Below are 12,460 nucleotides of genomic sequence, written 5' to 3'. Positions count from 1 at the left end.
TTTCCAAGTGCAAACATCAGTGCTTACAGTTTTTCGTAATTGGAGTTAAGTAAGTTGTTCCACTGAGAAGTTTGATAGGGTCGCCACGTTAGAGCCTGGCAGCATTTGTCCAGAGCCACGTTCTGTCCATCACTGTCATATTCTTGCACTTCAGGAGCACAGTCCTTAACCGTTGCTGGAGAGAGATTGGGAAGAGTCAGGTATTACCTTATTACCTAATATGCTAGATAATTACCTTATTACCAGTTGTTAGCTATTATTAGCTGTGTTTACACACACATACACACCCCTATTAGACAAATACGTGGCATCTGATCTGATTTAAATCAGATTTTCCTTTACAGCTGTTCCAGAAGATTATTATTTTCCCTTGCCCTAGAAGACATATCTTTTAGCTTTCCTGATWTGCAAAATATTACACAAGTAGCACTTCCTATTTTTATTCTCTCCAAAAGAATGGGCAGTCTGCTTTGGGAAAGAAGCACAGTGGCAAAGTAGGCAYGTTATTGTAAATCGGCAACAATGCAACAAGACTTTACCTAAGCAAGAGAATTACTGATATTTTCTATTCTCTGTACGAGAGGACTAACTGAAACACTACTCCAACTCATTGCAACAAGGTACTTCACTCCAGAGTAGGAGAGAGAAATTTCCATAACAGCCACATATTAATCACCGCAGCTGGTTGACCAGTTAATTTATTACAGTGCTCTGAGATAGACAGGCTTAATCAWAATTCTTTGAGACATTATAAATTTCAAGAAGACAGAAGAGAATGCAACAAGAGAGACAGATAAATGAACTGTGGGAAGAAAGCATATTTTGGTACTGAAAACAGCAACAACTGTAAATAGATAGAGGAGAGTTTGCTCTGGACCCACTTGCCTTCCCTTTCCAGCAACAGCAGACTTAGAGGATCAGCCACAATCAACTTTTAAAGGAAAGATAATCTGATAAACCCACTTGCTACTCATTAAAGGAACCTACTGAAAGATTTATTTAATGCTTAACTGAAGAAATGACAAGCAACTCAGATTTTCCATTAGCAGACAAGACTAAAATTCCTCGTTATAGGTTGTTCATGGTGAACTGTTCATTCACACACACCACAGAAGTTGATCCATTCCTGCCCATTCCCAGTGAGCTTTTTTGTATATAGCCATTAGTGTAGCCTTGACATTTTCATTTTGATGAACTCAGTTTGTGAGTGTAAGAAGGAATATATAGCTTTTACCAAGCTCACACATGGAGACATTCAGAGAGAAAATACAAAGCTGATAAATCAGACAAGAAAGCTGAAATATGTTTGCTCATCCACCACATTAATGCCCTATTAAACTATCCCAAGGGGATTTCTTTGCCCTGTCAATTTATTACTAAGTAAGTCAGTAGTCTGCCTAATCTGTGCACAGGAGGCTCCTGGTTTGARGCAGGGCAGAGTATTTTGGCTGGAGAGTATCTGGGGAGCACAAACCTCTAACACTCCACCTCCCTTTTCCAAACATACCAAATTCCTTTTTCTTTTTGAAAACATGGCAAAGAAAAATGGACCCACACCCAGCAGAGCACAGGGTGTTGATATCGCTGTGTTTTCAGAACCACAAAGAAGTCAGTTTTTAAAATGCTTACTTGCCCACTGAACGAGACAGCATTTTTCCTCTTGACACCACTGTTCATTTGCTTACCTTGCCTGGAGTTGTTGCTCCATACTGGAGAATCAGTGACATCTCCCAGTAACTGTGAGAATTTCCTTTTTTTTGTTGATGCTGTAGAAATACTTTTAAAAAATACATTGCATTACTCATTTAAATTTAAACATGGATATTACAGAATTATTACAAGAGAAAACACAGTCATCCCATTCTAACTGTGCTAGCACTCAAATTCTGATTTTTGGAGGATGTCTTTTAAACAGACATATGGACTATTTCCTTCCAAGAAAWTTTTTTGCTTCATATACTCTCTTAAAAGAAAAAAAAATCACACAATATCAGATAGGGATTTATTATTTTTTGACATTTGCATTAAAATGACAGCTTTATTTTGAATAATTTTACTCCACTGAGTAAAATTATTGAGGGTGAGCTCTCTTTCCTTCTAACTAAAGAAACCATTAGGAGGAATGAAGAAAGGTGTTTAGGAGTTAAACCTGACGCGCTGATGAGATCTCTAGGGACAATAGTAGGAAATGGCTCTCCCCTTTCTCAGAATCTCCTATTTCAAAAACTGCTCTTTTCTCCAAAGGAAAAATACCTTAATTCCAAAGTTTTGGTACTATAAAACGTAACCTAGAAGATCCTCACATCTGGTGATCCTGTCTTAATGTGGAAAAGCTGCAACCCAAAACCCAGGTCAGTCAGGCCCAGGCTGTACTCAGACTAGGAGGGATTTTTTTTTTACATGCAAAGGAACAGCCTGCCCAGCGCATCAGTCCTTAACCTTTCCCTGGATTTGCTCGAAAATTTCACATTAAGCCAAGAAATATTTCCTATCACCACTTCCCCAAACTGAAGTATCAAGAAGTTATTCATTTCTGACTGACACTTTCTTCTGGAAAAAAAAAAACAAGAAAAGAAAACCTAGATGGCTTCACTTAGAAAACCAGGGCTTGCATAAAACCCACATCACATAGTTAAGCTCTATACAGAAAGAAGAGACCTGCAGACCCAAGACAAAGACTTACCATCTCTCCCAACAACCAGAGAGACTCCCCTGTGGCCTGGATTAATCAAAACATTCTTATTAGGTATCAGGGTTGGACACTTGCATTTCCTAGTAATACTGKTTTTTAATAATTATGCATCCAGAGCATGCACATGAGTAAATACAGTAGATGGTATATGAATATCATTTCACTTGTTACATGGATAAGGCAAGTTCTTTTTTTTTTTCCCCTCATGTTGAAATACTTAGAGGACCTTGATGGACAAAATCGTGCAATAGGTGTTGCAAAACTCCTAAACAACTTTTTTTGTAACTCAGTTACATAGCTGGTCCCTCTTTAGACTTGCAACCTTTTCTACACTTTTCTACACTTTTCTACACTTAAACCTATTCCAACTCAGTTTAAGCTCAATTTGAATCAAGACGATTAGAGGACTCGCTAACACAAGTGCCCCAAATATGTCTAAACGCTGCCATCCTGTGGAAAATCCTGCACCCACAGGGATTTCACACTAGCCTTTTCCCAGGTTCTCTTATCCGATTCATCTCCCCTATGAACATTTCATCGTTTACCCAGAAGCCTGAGGCACGTTTGGCTGAAAATAGGAGTAACTGCAACTCAGGCTGCCGCCGGACACGGAGCTATTCCAAGGCGCCGCCGCGGCCTCCATCTTCAGGCAGCAGCCCTGGGGGAGGCCGCCGCCRGGCTGCCCGCTGGCTCCGGCCTCCGGGAAGGTCTCCGGGAACTTGCAGGCCGCCACGGCGGGTGTCCCAGCGGAGGGGAACGCGGGCGGCAGCTGCGGCGGCGAGGGCCACGGCGCGTCGCACCGCGGGGCTGCAAGGAGGCAGGGAGGTTACACGGGGAGGAGAGGGGCTGCCCGCGGGCCGCGGACCGCCCGCCACCTACTCTTGAGCTGCGGCGGCGAGCACGGCTCCGAGCCCGAGTCCGGCGGGGAGTCCGGCAGCTGGCCCTGCCTGGGGAGAAGAACGAGAGGCTGGTTTCTGCCGGTAGGAGATGCGGAGAGATGCTCCAGTGGGGCAAAAAGCACCTGGGAAGGGGCACCGAGCTGCTGGACACAGCTCCTGGGAAGCTGCGCTGCTCACCGCGGTGGCTGTGCCTTGTTGCAGGGGCAATAAACATGTGTCTTGGGACAGACCTCTGCTTTGGCCTCCAACTCTGCCCCGTGGTGGAGGTCCCGTCCCTCTTGGCTCCTGTCACCCACTCAAGACTTGCTGACTTTAATCCTCCTTCCTTCCTACTGCCATTCTTCAGTCCCCTCTGGACACATCACCMGGAGGTTCAACATGGGGCTTCCAGAGGGTACGTTGGCAAACTCCTTTCCCTTTTCCCATTCCTACCTACATTTCTCTGTTCAGTTTGGAAGAATCTGTTGGAGAGCCACTAACTAGTACTTTCCATACCTAATTAACAAGCGGATCAAAATTGAAGATGACTCACAGGCCCATGCTAAGGGCCTTCTCAAAGCAARGCTTCCAAGGAGAGCGACCTTAGGAGTCCTCAAAGACAAGCTATTCAGTCTCTTTTCAGCCCCGAACACCCCAGCTGACAGGTTGCTGGTAACATCTGGGATTGCTGCCCAGCACAAGCTCAGAGTGTTGCAGAACCTGCATTAAGAACAGGTCGCCAAGGGGGCATTAGGCACAAAGGGGCAATGCAGCCCGTTCGTTTATCCAGGGCAACTTCCCCCTGGCTTTCAGGCAGGAGGTGAGTGCTCTCCTCTCCGAGCCTTGCTCTCCTGCTCAGCTCGTCTCCCATGGCTCAGCCCGTTCACCTGCCTGAGCACTGAACAGCTCGGGGCATTATTTACTCCTTGACACATGTGTTGCTTATATGGTAAATTCTCCCTGAGAGTTTCTGTTCCAATTTTATGCCTGTGCTCTTGCTCCTAACAGACGGCATGGAAAGGATCACCTCTCTTCCGAGAGACCCGGCAGCACCCCATAATACCAGCCATGCCAAGTCCTTCCCAAGGAGCCCACAGCAAACAGGACAACCCAGGCTACCCAGCTAAACCACTTGATTCCTCCTCTATGGAAGTGGAAAGAGTTCAAGTCACCAGTAACCGACTTCAGAGTTTTCATACTGCATATGAGGACATTGGTCACTCACAGCTTCTTTATTTCAAGAGTGATGCTTGCAGCTGAAGGGAGAAAAATTCCTATGCCATTTAAAGGAACTACAGGGAGTTCCTTACATTTGGAATAGATAGGAGTTCAGAAATGGGCTCTTAACCCTCCCAGTCATTCCTATGAGATGTAGTCTCAACCCTCAATTTGAAGGACTACCTGAAAGACCAGTGCTCAAGATCTGTTGGGCTAAAAACATTAAAAGAGAGGAAATTTTGTGAGGCACAACCTCCTTCATACAGACTGAGTGTTCTGGCAGAAGTTGACTATAACAACGTTGCTAAAAGGGACCCCCTCAAGTTATGCAAACACAAGTTTTCCCACATGTACAACAAATACTTTGAAACATCAAAGGAAAATTTCCAGGATATAATTTGCTTGCTGCTGTTTCTACTTTTCAGCTTTATATTTCTAAGTTTGAATGGCATGAGAGAGAACAGAAACTAATTTTTGTCACAGCCTATTACTTTAAAACATCCTGTGCTTTTTCGTAACTGTGTTTTTCCTTTTCCTTTTTTTAATTGCCATATACCTAACTCAGTGAAAGCATGAAAAAATCAAACACTCCACATTAGTGAAATATTACAATAATATTCCAATAACCTTTATTTTCCTTCAGAACATGGTGTCTTCTTTAATACTATACAATATAATTTCTACTCCTATAGTCATTGTTTTCAACTACTAACAAATTAGGATAATAACAAAATAAGGTTACTTTTGGATTATGTTTTATTCAGGATATTTAGCTGACAGTTACTAAATTCCAAATGTGCCTTGTAAAAATTAAAACCTTAAAACTCCTAAGTTTCCCTCCTAAACTTTCTTGGTTTCAAACACTATCTTGGATACTCAGTTTCTGCTTTATATTTAAACAGTTTTAATAAAATGAGAGGCATTTTTCTAGAAAAAAAAAATATTCACAAAGCACAGATGTAGTAGTGTTATGTCTCCTAGTCAAAATTTACCTGAAACTGATATTGTTTTTTGGAAAGAAAAAAAAAAGATATTTAAACAGATTTGTTATTACAGATGTAGAGTATAATTAAATACCTACTTTGGAAAGAAATACAACCCTTTTTCTCCTTTCATCACTGAAGAGTAAGCCCTTGGGGTGGCAAAGATAGGAAACCACAGGGTGCTTCATGTTTGGTACAAGAATAGATGTAAAGTTACCCTTGGTGGTAACAGCACCCTTTCCTTTGCATTCTGCATTCACTAATACATATGCCATTATGTTCATCTGCATTTTAAATAGATGAAGTATCTTCACATTTGCATCCTTTGCCACATTTTGGCACTTTTTTTTCTGTGGAATTTTGCTCTGTTTGTACACAAATAATCTGCAGTGCAGGTAAATGCTTTATAATGTTATATATAGAGAAATTTAATGATACAATAAATGGTCTTCCTCATCTTAATTAATGAATTATTACTGCACTATCAATAAAAAAGAGCCTCCAAACATGTGGTAGTTTTACAGTTTTTCTTGCACATAAGTACTTACAGAGCACTCCAACTATATATATCTAGTCTTAAACTATATAATAGCAGACATATATGTATATCATAAAAAAAAGTTCATGAATTTCTATGTACAGAAAGGCTTTCATTCTTCTTTGAATGAGTGTGAGCAGAGATAGAATCAAGTCATTATTCATGATTTAGAGTGGGTAAAATCCTGTTTAGCCCATTGTAAATATGCAGTGCCTGAGTGCGACTGAAATGAAAAAATATTACGGACTGTTTAATTATTTTTAAACATCCCCTCTTCCTCTGACTCTTGGCAAGAGAGAGCTTGTTAATAATAATATTTTGCATTTGACAAAGGTCATCTGGCAGTTGTGGAGATGAGTGATTTGGGTTTTGAAGTCTCTGATAGATCYGTGTTGCATAATTTTCCACCTCTGACCGTGGCCCTTTGCATTATGTATGCTTTGTTACTCATAAAATTAGTCTCAGAAAAGATTAATGGACAGTCTCTCTGTTCTGAATGAAGCATGAGGCTGAAACCAGTAGCTCTTTTTCCCCCAAACTGGAAGATTTACATTAATCTTGCGTAGTGTATTAGACATTAGTCTCGCTTACATCAGTTACTTCGTATGCACACACTAAACTAGCACTTGTATTAAAATAGCTTTGCTTTAATGCCATAATTAGCATAACAGTTGTAAATTATCCCAGACTTTATCATCATTCATTTGGCTGAGCTGCAAGAAAACCATATTTTCCTCTGCAATCACCATTTCTAATTAATTTTTCAAGTCCCCTTTTTCAGTTTCAAGTAAGTGAATTTATCAATCAGGAGCCAGAATCATATAAAAAACAACCTGCAGATTTCAAGTTTGATTGCTGCACTCAGATTTTACCAAGGCACTAATGAAAATAATTTAACAGGTATTGCCAAGGTTGCTTTAATACTTACAAGGCTCCAAACTCGAAGTCACTACTGATGAACTCTTCCAGCATAGTTGTGTCTACCGCAGGGTTCTCCAAGGCTCCATGTACATCTTGCCCTGTGTTTAAAAATGTGAAAAAGACTGAAATACTGTGGAATTTGGAGGGAGTCAGCGGTACTTCAGATTAAGGAATGCCATATCCCAGTGCAAGTGAGCATCTCGTGTAACAGACGGATTACACTTGTGTTTGGAAACGTTGTCACCATAATAGAAAATGCCGGGTGAGAAAGGGCGTGCAGGGGATCGCGAGGAATACGTCAGTGTAATTCATATATGTCATTGAGGCTTCATTAATTATCAGGACAGCAGGATGAAGGGTTCTGGTTTGCGAGCCGACAAACAAGAGCTCTAAAGTTAACCTCACACTGCTGTACATTAGGATCAAAGCAGGTGATTCAGGGAGAGCTCAAACACTGTCACACACAGACCCACTTTCTGCACTCATACGGCCAGCGAGTCTCTAAAACACTCAATGTAAAAACCCACTATCCTGAGCTGAGATTAAGGAAACGGAAGTAAAGCCCTAGAAATGTTATAGACATTCATGCCTTTGTATTATTTCACCAGCAAAACCAACCCACTAATRTGCAATTTATTAGGCAGTAGAAAGGTTCAGGACTTTGGACTTTGTTGCCTGGTAACTGAGGGTTATAAATGGATTTTATGATTACAGAGTCTACAGAATTCCTGAGAACTTTTAAGTCATCCAGACTTCTCTTAAAGAAAGAAAACTACTTAGTCGGCTCCCCACCTTCCCAGCAAGCTGTCCATAAACGCAGGTGTGGCCAGCGGGAGAGCAAGCAAGACAAGGTGTTCACGTTACTGTTCTCTCCAGTGAGCTACTGGATCCATGTGTGGCTCTGGCCCACTGCTCCACCAGAGAAAATGGATAAGCTTATAAACCAAGTATGTACTCCCTTATGAAGGGAGAATGTAGGGAGGAAGGGGCCAGGCTCTTCTCATTGGTGGCCAGTGACAGGACAAGGGGCAATGGGTGTAARYTGAAACACAGGCAGTTCCATCTCCATGTGAGGAGAAACTCCTTCACTGTGAGGGTGCCCGAGCCCTGGCACAGGCTGCCCAGGGAGCCTGTGGAGTCTCCTTCTCTGGAGGTCTTCCAAACCCGCCTGGATGCCGCCCTGTGCCCCGTGCTCTGGGTGTCCCTGCTGGAGTAGGGGGTTGGACTGGATGATCTCAAGAGGTCCCTTCCAACCTTGAACAGTCTGTGATTCAAGGGGCCATCAGCTCACACAGGAATTCCTTCATATATCCATCTTAATTCACAACTTCAACTACTAATGAGCATTCCCTAGATTGAGTTGTGATCTCAGATGCATCCAGGGATCATTTGCTCATCAGTGTCGTRGACAGAATTTCATGTAGAACTATACAATTTTGCTCTTAACAAGAAGCTAGAGGGCAAAATGTTTTGCTTTACTAAGAAACGAGAAATTTCTTATTTTGACCAAGAACAGAAACAAGATCTTTTGAAGAACAGCTGTGAATCAAAGCAGTAAAGGGCCTTCAATTTGGGCAGCTCACTGCCCAGGGAATAGTTCTGTTGCAGAGTATGTCTCGTTCCCCCCTAACCTCCCCACTTTGCATAAATAGTTAAATGAATGGGAGAGGGAAGCAGCATATCCAGGAGAGGACAGGACACTACTAAAGGGAGCTTCCCAATACAAGTGCACAGAAGAGCCAAATCACATTTGATTGCACCAGAAGACACTTCATAATTTTGCCTTTTTTTTCTTTCATTTTTCCTTTCTTTCTGGATGCACCATCCAAGTCCATGCCACCCTGTGCCGGTACATTTCAGCAGAGGAGGAACTGCTGGATCACACACAAATTTATTTTAAATGATGCTTAAAGCAGGTACGGGCAGCGGGAGCTCGCTGATGCTTTGATTGGGAGTTYGTTTCCGCCCCTGTTGTTCCCTGGCCGTATCCAAGCTCCGCACCCGGACACCAGAGCCGGGCAGGACGTGTGACACCGGAGCAGCCCAGGGACCGCGTCCCGCGCACGTGCCGAGTCAGCAGCCCCTATCAGCGGTGCCGGGATCTCTGCTCCCGGTCCACACTCCAGCGCACGGCACAGCGAGCCCGGACAGCTCTGGGAAGCCTCTGCGTTGGGCGATGCACGCAACACCTCTGCTTGGCATCAGCTAAAGAGAGTGTTTCCAGCCACAGGCACCCACCTCCCTGCTTGTAATTCCTTCTTCATAAGTGCCTTGCTTGGTGGGTATCTCCTTTCTTCCAGCCAGGAGGCTCAAGCCACCTGGCTTTTCCATGCCAAAGGATTCAAACTATCTATTGCTCTTCCAATTGTTCAAGCTAAGGAATTTTGTTCTGCCTGGAAGAGACCTAGAGTCACTGAAAGAAGCTGCTGCACCAACAGGCTGATCCACACCACACACATAGCAGCAATAAACAGAGAAGAGTTGAGGACGACACCAGCTTCCACTGGCAGAGCACTAATCAGCAAGGACATGTCACGAGCTTACAGTGGCACAAGGACCTAACACTCTAGCAGGGAAGAAGTGATTTCATGTCAAAATAGATGTTTTAAGTATGACCGTTCTCCAGAAGAACAGTTTTATTAGAGCAATAAGGAGCTCTGACTCTCCCTTCGCCCAAATAGGACGTTGCACATTCAATTAAAAACAAAACAAAAAAGACTCCACAATTTTCTAATAAAATCATTTGCAACAGAAATCCCAGAGAAAACTTGCAGCAAAGAGGAATTCTCTACTGGGGAAAGAAGAGAGACAAGACAAGGACGTTCCAGAATAGCCAACAGCACAGCAGAAAGGACACGTACTTGCAGGAATAAAGCCAAGGTCAAATCGCGGTCAGGGTTGTATCTAATCTAAGAGGCCTACTGGAACTATCGAAAGTAATATTTGGCAGGAAAACAAATACTGCATTATCCCATTTTTATTGAAAGAACTCCATTTTCAGATAATGTTGTCACCTCTCAATACTGCAAAACCCAGCTTATCTTACTAATGAGTGTCAAGACAAATGCACAGCAGGAAAAATGGGATCCTTTTCGCTCATGAATTTAAAATAACCTTTCAAGCAAGATCTATATATGTGCTTGGTTGCTAGTTGATCCATTTGGAAATCAAAGCTGCRTCACTGGCTAAACAGCTGTTTCCTCAGTGGCAGTGTTTATTGCAAGAGGCAGCTTGTCAGCAGCCTTTGAAAACACATTTTAACACCCCTGCGACTAACTTCATGGGTCATCAAATTCGAATTAGCAATTTGCTGATTTTGCCCTTTGGGTTGGTATTCTAATGCAAAACCTCAAGCCAGAGTGCTTAAGCAGAGACAGGAGATCAGCTAAAGCTGGTGTTACGGTCCCTGAACCTCTGCACAAAAAGATGCAAGTCCTGCTTTAAACCATCCTGTCACCTTTCTAGATTAGCTTGTGGCTTTAACAGCAACCAGAGGCTTCCAGCTACCAGCGCATATTGAGTGAAAGGGTATTRTTTGTAACCTTGGCATAATCTAAAGTCACTGATATATAATTTCCCAGCAGTGAAATTCGGCCATCTAACAGTATATATTCCATATATTCCATCCCAAAAGTAGACCTTGGACATATTCTACCAGCAGCACTACTGAAGGAGGGTCATCTTCCAAAATGTTTTGTTTCACCTGAGATTAAGTGGAATTGGCAGGACTTCTCCCCACACACATCTGCACAGACAGGTGTTGCCTCCCAAAGAGTTAAACTCCACATTTATTAGCTCTAGTTAAAGAGCTCACACACCTAATATCTCTGAGATCTCTTCCCCTATTGCAGTGTAACCATCACAAAAGTCAATAATATCTATTCCACGCTCCAAAGAAAGTCCTGATTTCCTAGTCAATTCCTAAAAAGTCTTCTGGTGATCAAATTTTTATGTAGCTTTTCTATAGTGTCCCAGAGAATTTGGGGTATTTAMTAGTTGCACACTACATGAACAAATACCCTGATAAATAAAAGTACCATTTTGCTGGTTGGTTATATTTTGGTCTCTGTGAGTTAATGTAAACTTAATAACACATTATGTATTTCCAAAGATTTATAGACAACATATTTGCAAGTTGGCAGCTCTAGATTGTGGCCTGCTGACTTAAATTTCTTGGCTTAAATACATTTCCTTGAGCAATGCTAGAAAATCTTTAATTTACCTGCTTGAAATTTAACCATTTAATCACCATCTCTTAACCATGTCAACAAAGCATCAAGGAACTGAAATAACTTATGYAGCACAACAGAAAATAAATATGGGCAAACAAAAAATGTCCATGTTACCTAAAATGGAAAGAGAGTTTTCCTAGTTTTTTTGAAATGAGTATCAYATAAGGAATATTTTCATAGGTAATAGAAGGAGAACAAATACAAAATGAGAACTGAAATACAAAATGGCACTGAAAAGCTGGTATTAAAAAATTGCAAATCAATCTTGGAATAAAGGAGGAAAAAAGTTTAATACACATGCTCTGGAACAATCATTTTGATTGACCTCATAAGAAGTGAAAAAATGTACTCAGATTGTGGAATCTACTGGAAAGTGCATTTTGTGGCAAGAGAAAGCAGAGAGATCGAACCAGAACCTATCCAAGGGTGAAACATCTTTGAGCAAATAAAGTAAAACAGATCCCAGCCAAAATGCAACAGCAAATTCTGCATTCAGCTTTCTGGAAAAGTCAGAGGACACTACCATAAATATGATTGTAAGAGCCACACGCAAGTAATTCCAGAGGAAGGTGTCAGTGGAAATACTAACTAATTTAACTAACTTGCGGGACAGAGCAGGGAGAGGGCTGCCTAATCTCATGAAAATCACTAGGATTGCACAAGGGATGAACTGCGAGGAGACCTCAGCTACTTCCCACTTTTTCCCTCTTGGTAATCATTGCCACAGTACCTCAAGTTCTCTGGAACCCACCTTTTCTCTCCCAAGTATAAAGAGAAACACATTGCACAGACTCGACTTATCTAATTCTCGTACCTGATTTTGTGAGAGTTTTGTGCAAAATTGCTTTTGTTTTCTTTGAATTCTCCTTTCTTAATGAATCCCCAGCATTGACCACTGTACTTGAGATGCTACCAGAAACGGCTAAAACCGACTCTAAAACGGGACGCTTACCTTCAAAGAACTGCTGCAAGGCCTCGTTTTCCCCCACCACATCCAT

General features: G+C 42.0%; 1 protein-coding gene across 1 annotated transcript in view; it reads right to left on the bottom strand.

The window, feature by feature from the left end:
* Nucleotides 1-12,460, bottom strand: part of MYRFL (myelin regulatory factor like) — a 32,439-nt gene extending 19,979 nt beyond the window's left edge. Inside the window, exons 1-6 of the mRNA XM_026052782.1 lie at nt 12,415-12,460; nt 7,238-7,328; nt 3,572-3,639; nt 3,238-3,499; nt 1,686-1,777; nt 28-175 (exon numbers count right to left, since the gene is read on the bottom strand). Coding sequence (XP_025908567.1) covers nt 28-175; nt 1,686-1,777; nt 3,238-3,499; nt 3,572-3,639; nt 7,238-7,328; nt 12,415-12,460 — 707 coding nt within the window. The remainder of the gene's footprint in view (nt 1-27; nt 176-1,685; nt 1,778-3,237; nt 3,500-3,571; nt 3,640-7,237; nt 7,329-12,414) is intronic.

This window comes from Nothoprocta perdicaria, unplaced genomic scaffold, assembly GCF_003342845.1.
Source record: "Nothoprocta perdicaria isolate Ctin4 unplaced genomic scaffold, notPer1 scaffold_91, whole genome shotgun sequence".
In the NCBI taxonomy this organism is placed as follows: Eukaryota; Metazoa; Chordata; class Aves; order Tinamiformes; family Tinamidae; genus Nothoprocta; species Nothoprocta perdicaria.
This window is presented reverse-complemented; position numbering and strand designations above follow the sequence as displayed.